Source organism: Limulus polyphemus, unplaced genomic scaffold (genome assembly GCF_000517525.1).
Source record: "Limulus polyphemus unplaced genomic scaffold, Limulus_polyphemus-2.1.2 Scaffold8251, whole genome shotgun sequence".
Lineage (NCBI taxonomy): Eukaryota > Metazoa > Arthropoda > Merostomata > Xiphosura > Limulidae > Limulus > Limulus polyphemus.
The window spans coordinates 14382-20873 of NW_013673861.1; the positions used below are offsets into that span (position 1 = coordinate 14382).

Below are 6492 nucleotides of genomic sequence, written 5' to 3' on the forward strand. Positions count from 1 at the left end.
AAAGTATCGGTTTCTAGCGCCCGTTTCAACATTTCAATCGTAAACAAATCCACGGTCGTTGCGTCCGGCGACTTGACGGGTATATTCTCGTATAGTAAATCAATATGCGTATTTCTTTTCGTACAAGGGATATCTCCATTTTGGAAATTATAGATCCCAAATCTAGACACATCTTTATGGTCTGAGTGTTTGAATATTTTGCGTTAGAAAGAGTTAATGCAAATCCTGCCCGAATGCAACAATTTTTCGATGACACCAAACAACCTATGAAACGCCAAACAATGTCAAAATGTATTTCTGATACATGCCATTATATCGGTTGTGGTTGTCACGTGACTTGCTTATTTAAAATATTTTATATATATTCTACTCAACTCTCTGCATGCATCAGTAAATATGAAAAGTCAAATAAAGTGATTTGTGTTAGGAGCAGCTAAAGGTTTGTTTGTTTTTGAATTTCGCGCAAAGCTACTCGAGGGCTATTTGCGCTAGCCGTCTCTAATTTAGCCGTGATAGACTAGAGGGAAGGCAGCTAGCAAACGCCACCCACTGCCAACTTTTGGGCTACTCTTTTACCAACGAATAGTGGGATTGACCGACGCATTATATCGCCCTCATAGCTGAAAGAGCGAACCCGCGACCCGCCTAATACTTACATGGTAGGATAATCGGATTACCGCAGACCTAATACTCATATGGTTAGATAATCGGATTACCGCAGACCCAATACTTACATGGTAGGGTAATTGGATTACTGAAGACCTAATACTTACATGGTAGGGTAATTGGATTACCGCAGACCTAATACTTACATGGTAGGATAATTGGATTACCGCAGACCCAATACTTACATGGTAGGGTAATTGGATTACCGCAGACCCAATACTTTTATGGTAGGATAATCGGATTACCGCAGACCTAATACTCATATGGTTAGATAATCGGATTACCGCAGACCCAATACTTATATGGTAGGGTAATTGGATTACCGCAGACCCAGTACTTACATGGTAGGATAATTGGATTACCGCAGACCCAATACTTACATGGTAGGGTAATTGGATTACTGCAGACCCAATACTTACATGGTAGGGTAATTGGATTACTGCAGACCCAATACTTACATGGTAGGATAATCGGATTACCGCAGACCTAATACTCATATGGTAGGATAATTGGATTACTGAAGACCTAATACTCATATGGTAGGGTAATTGGATTACCGCGGACTTAATACAACAAAAATGTTGGTTCTGACCTTCGAGAAGACTTTTTAAGAAACTGATACTATCCTAATTGATAATAAAGTTCGAAAAAGGCTATAAATTTAATAAAATCACGAACCACGGTAATGGTTCATAACAGGGATCGCCCATTTGTTCTTCTTTATTATTATTATTTAGTATTTTTCCGCCAGCCTACAGCAAAAATGACTGTGAGTATTGTAATAAAACCTGGGCAATATTACTAAACGCATCATTGCGCATTGTGTAAGGTAGTTTTAGACAGCCTAGGCGTTTGTATAACGTTTTAGCCATTTGTGTAACATGGCCCAAATCGATCACGCAGTGGTAAGAAAAAAACCAAAAAAAAACCTGCGCCCCTGTCAGCAGAGTCGTGTCCGAAAGGGCAGAAACTCTATATATAAATAAATGATACGCGACATCAATATAGTTGCAACAATAAGTTATTAATCGCTATGGTACATGTGTCATGCCTGCCATACAAACATTAAATTACACACATGGCCTACACGCAGCTATATACAATGTACATATGAATGTAGTAGATTATGAGACTCCGTATAAGCCATAGACTATATTAAAACGATTGGGTGTCAACGATTATACAGCCGATGTTATTTGCTAAGTAGTCAAATAAAGTCGCTGCTGCATACTTTATCTGAAACTAAACATTTACTAAATAAAATATATAGCTACAAAAATTCTGTCTCACTTTCGCCTAGAATCACCATCATTTTAGCCATCTCTTGCACGATTCTTGCTAATCCTTATAGTCACCATTAAAGATGGCTACTTTATCTGCAGTATCTATAAAATTCGAAATCATGCAGTATTGGCTATAATTCGACATTTAATATCAGCCATCACTGTGATTGCTGATTCGATGCTCAAAACTAAGCTTGGTGCTATCTTTTGAACTATTGTGAATATTATTAACGATGCAAATCTAACTTGCGCGAGGTTTAAAACTTTCCACACACATTTCTGCCCCTGAGAGAAATAGTTCTCATGCTATGAACCCTTTCTCAGCCAATCGCTGTTTTCTTAGACAGCCGTGGCAATGAAAGAATCTCACATACCAATAAAAACTTTTCTCAAACGAACTTATCACGTGGACCTACTTATTTAGCTTGCAAGGGCGCATGCCCATTGGTAGGCGGAGTCTGCACGTGCAGATAGAAGGGAAGAGTTCAGTTTCAACAGGTGAATGAGGTCGATGACAGGATTCGCTCCTCATTCTAAATAAGTCGCTCTCACCCCTCCCCGCCGGGCAGAGTAAAGTACTATAAAATGGGCAGTAGGCACACAGACTTCTCAATATTCAGGCAAATTTAGTAGCATCAACTAAGACGTAGTGGAGAAGAAAGAGTATTAAGAATACTTTGCTGAAAGAACTTTTATAGGAAGGGTAATTACGATAGCAGAAAAGAAAGAGAAATGGAATTTAGCTTTCATGTTTGGCTGTTTTTTCTGAGTTTTGGAATAATGTCCAATATTACAAGCTCTGCACCACAAGTGGACACTACTTCTGGTAAACTGTTAGGTATGACACTTGACACACCATTTGGGCATGTTAATAAATATCTTGGCGTTCCCTATGCTAAAGCACCCCTGGGTGAACTGCGTTTCCAGCCACCTCAGCCCTTGGACAAAGATGAAGTAACCGTTATAAGGGATTCATCCAGGTTCGGTCAAGTATGTCTCCAGCCACCTCACTTGAAAGAAGTAATCAGCCCTCTTCTCCTGACTAACAACAACGATCAGTCAGTGGTGAGTGAAGACTGTTTGACGCTGAATATCTACGTTCCCGCCGGAAGGCACCTAGGCGCTTTACCAGTAATGGTGTGGTTGCCAGGCGAAGGTTTCGACTACGCAGACGCTACCCAATTCGATGGAACTTTTCTAGCATTATTGGGACAGGTCATCGTGGTCACAGTTAACTACAGAGTATCAGTGTTCGGATTCTTGTCCACTTTGTCTCAGGAGGCTCCAGGTAATGTGGGACTTCTGGACCAGCGGCTAGCCCTCCAGTGGATTCAGCAGAATATTGGTCAGTTTAATGGAGATACCAACAAAGTCACTTTTTTTGGTAGGTTCTCGGGAGCCATGAGTATCAGTGCCCATTTAGCTTCTCCATTAAATCAAGGTAGCAACAAATTGTTCCATAGGGCTATTCTGCAAAGTGGGGTGGCAACTGGTGAATGGATTTTCGATAATGACCCTCTCAATGCTACTCTTCAATTAGCTAAGGCTTTAAATTGTGGTTCTACTTCTTGGAACACTGTAATTCAATGCCTACAAGAGATTCCTGCGAAAGTTCTGCTTAACAAGTCTTTGATGGTTCCCCAACGCTGGAGACCAGTTATTGATGGACACTTTCTCACTGATGACCCTCTTTCTGCTGTAAGCAAAGGTAAATATGTTCCCGTGGACGTGATTCTTGGAGTCAACAGTGATGAAGGCTCATTATGTCTTCTATCTTTATTTGCTCAAAAGTCTGAAATGTATCAAAAAATTCTGAATGGACAACTCACTGTTGAAGATTTTAAGCAGCTTTTGGAGAAGAATTTGCAAGATTTCTTGAAGAAGGACGATCAAGTCATCAACAAATTGGCAGCACACGAGTACCAACACTTAAAGAAGGCCAAACTTAGAGATAGCTACATGGACTTCTGCGGAAGTATGTACATCACAGCCCATACAGAACAGCTCGCCAGACTTCTGACCAGGCAAGGAAAATCCAAGGTATTCATGTACGAGTTCGTCCACAGGCCTTCTTTTTCTATTCACCCAGATTTTATCCAAGCAGCCCACGGTGATGATGTTCTCTTCACCTTTGGCTTAGTGCACCAGTTGTCCCATGTCCCAGACGAAGAACTGAAGCTGAGCAGAAGGATCATCACAGCCTTCTCCCATTTTGCTAGCACTGGGTAAGATTGGGGCATCTTGTTATAATATATTAATTAGTCTAAAAATGTACAATAAAAGTTATCAATAAGTTCAAGTAGGGGTTGTATTGAAGTTACACGCTGGTAACCAACATCTTTAAAGAGTTTTTGGAGAACCCATTTCTTAAGGAATACAAATGAACCTTTTAAATTCATGTAAATAAAACATGTTGAAGTGTTTTATGAATTACAATTTACTGATAAAATTGTGAATATAACGTATTATTAATGTGTTTTATTGTTTTTATTTTCAGTAATCCCAACCCACTGAACAAGGAAGAAAATCCTAAGTGGTCTGAGTACAGCGACACCCAGCGACAGGTTCTTGAATTCACTGTTGATTTGAAAAATTATTCTGTTAAAACATCTGATCATGAGAGGGATGTTGCATTTTGGTATAGTGTTGTCCCTTCTCTTCATGACAATGATCTATCGACTTCTTATTGTTCAACGACTGACATTAAACCGTCAGAGAGCTTCGGATTTATTGGTTTCGTTCTCAGTATTCAAGCAGCAGAATATATTATATTAGGCTTAGTTGCACTTACTTTAATATTGATTGTGGCATTGTTTGTTATATTGAGGTTACTTTGGTCGAGTAACGAAAGGAGAGGGTTTACTAAGTTTTAATGGTCCTAAATCTGTAAATAGAATGTGACATATCTTTGTATATTTTATAAATATTCCTCATAGCCAAATTCAAAAGTCATCATGCTTGTATTTCACGATATCTTGAAGTTATTGTTAATTTGTATTGGACAAAAGCTACGATACAGGCGCAGCATTTTGTCCCAACGTTCTTGTCATTGTCCAGAGGAGTTCCCAGAAATGTATTAGACTTTTTGTTAATTCTTATTTTATGTTGAAATAGAATATTCCACCAGATGTAAAATGAATTCAGTTATAACTGACATCCAACTGTAGTTAAGTAATTGACTTTTTAGAAAATTTACTATAATATCAGAAAGCATCCAGAATAAAACAACCTATAGGAAACTCTGAAAAAAGGGAGATTAACAGAGTAAGTTATTATGCAGAACATGAAAAAAATACATACCATAGTTATTACGTGATAATGAAAGTTTAATCCATAAAATAAGTTAGATATAAATATATGCAGACATAGGCGGCAGAACCGGGGACATGCTCCCCTCATCCAAGTTTTACCCCTTTTAATGGGCAGGAGAAACTAGTGTATACTAATTATCAAAGAACGTCGCTGTTTCAACTTTGAACTCGATGGACACTGTTAAAAAAGTCAATATGGTGCCCCCAATCGCCGATGTCCCCTAAATTCTTATTGTTCTGCCGCCTGTGTATACAGACTCTATATTTATTTGTTCCTCATTAGAAAATTATTGTATATTAAAAGAAAATTAGTAAGATGTTCTGACAAAGTAACTGCCGTATCATATTGTATTAAAAAAATCAAACGTACAACGTAGTGAAATGGTCACCAGTCATTGTTAATATCATTTTGTTCATGGATTTTAACGTACACTGAATGAAATAAAGATGTGATAATGAGTACGCTGAACTTTGGTTCATTTTATTTTCTTGAGTCATTCCAACAATGTATTATTACGACATCGGGTACATTTTTCTTATAATTCAATCCAACAATGTAATATTACATATAACATTTTTAGCCGTTGATGAGCGGCTCTTGAGTTGTTTTTTTTTTCAAGTACAAACTTTTAGCTCGTAGCTCTGTCATCTCTAGAGCGATTGGAGATCTAATTATAGTTTCCGACTCAGGAGGTCAAACCCTTTCGATTGATGTATTTTACCACGCCCAAGGTCTCATAGATTCATTTATTCTAATCCTGCATACAAGAATTTCAATTTGAGGGTAAGATGGAAGAGATCCTGATGAGTAATAAAATCGAATAGGGTATACGCGCGTCCCACGCTTGGTATTGGTGGCGCACAAACATATAGCTAATAAAAAGGAAAACAAAGGTCTCATAGATTAATTTACTCTAATCATGCCTGAAAGAATTCAAAGTGCCGAGGCTATTCAGGATTTCTTCTTGTTTTCCTTAGGTCAATCTTAATATGGTGCGTATTAAGTAGGCCATTATTGCCTTAAAGTGTTTATATTATTCCCTCAAGCTATAAATCCTTATTTTCACTCTCCTATATATTACAGCTTTTAGACATGGAGTTAAAATAGGGATTTGTAGCTTGAGGAAATGGTGTCAACATTATGTCTCAAACCTTAAGTTTTTGTTTACTTTTTTTTCCGATTACATTTTCACTTTAAGCTATATATCTTATTTCTGTATTTTTTGAAGATC

At 37.9% G+C, this 6492-nt stretch overlaps 1 protein-coding gene across 1 annotated transcript; it reads left to right on the plus strand.

The window, feature by feature from the left end:
- The first annotated feature begins 2290 nt into the window (after positions 1 to 2290).
- On the plus strand, positions 2291 to 5726 carry LOC106475223 (carboxylesterase 5A-like). Its single transcript, XM_013935920.2, has 2 exons — positions 2291 to 4174; positions 4447 to 5726. Exons 1-2 carry the CDS (start codon positions 2682 to 2684, stop codon positions 4820 to 4822), a joined length of 1869 nt encoding a protein of 622 aa, XP_013791374.2. The 5' UTR covers positions 2291 to 2681; the 3' UTR covers positions 4823 to 5726.
- Positions 5727 to 6492: the final 766 nt, after the last annotated feature.

Excerpts from the sequence above, each read along its gene's own strand:
- LOC106475223 (XM_013935920.2), top strand. The coding sequence starts at position 2,682 with ATGGAATTTAGCTTTCATGTTTGGCTGTTTTTTCTGAGTTTTGGAATA. Across the intron at positions 4,175-4,446 it reads TCCCATTTTGCTAGCACTGG|TAATCCCAACCCACTGAACA; the intron begins GTAAGATTGGGG and ends TTTTATTTTCAG.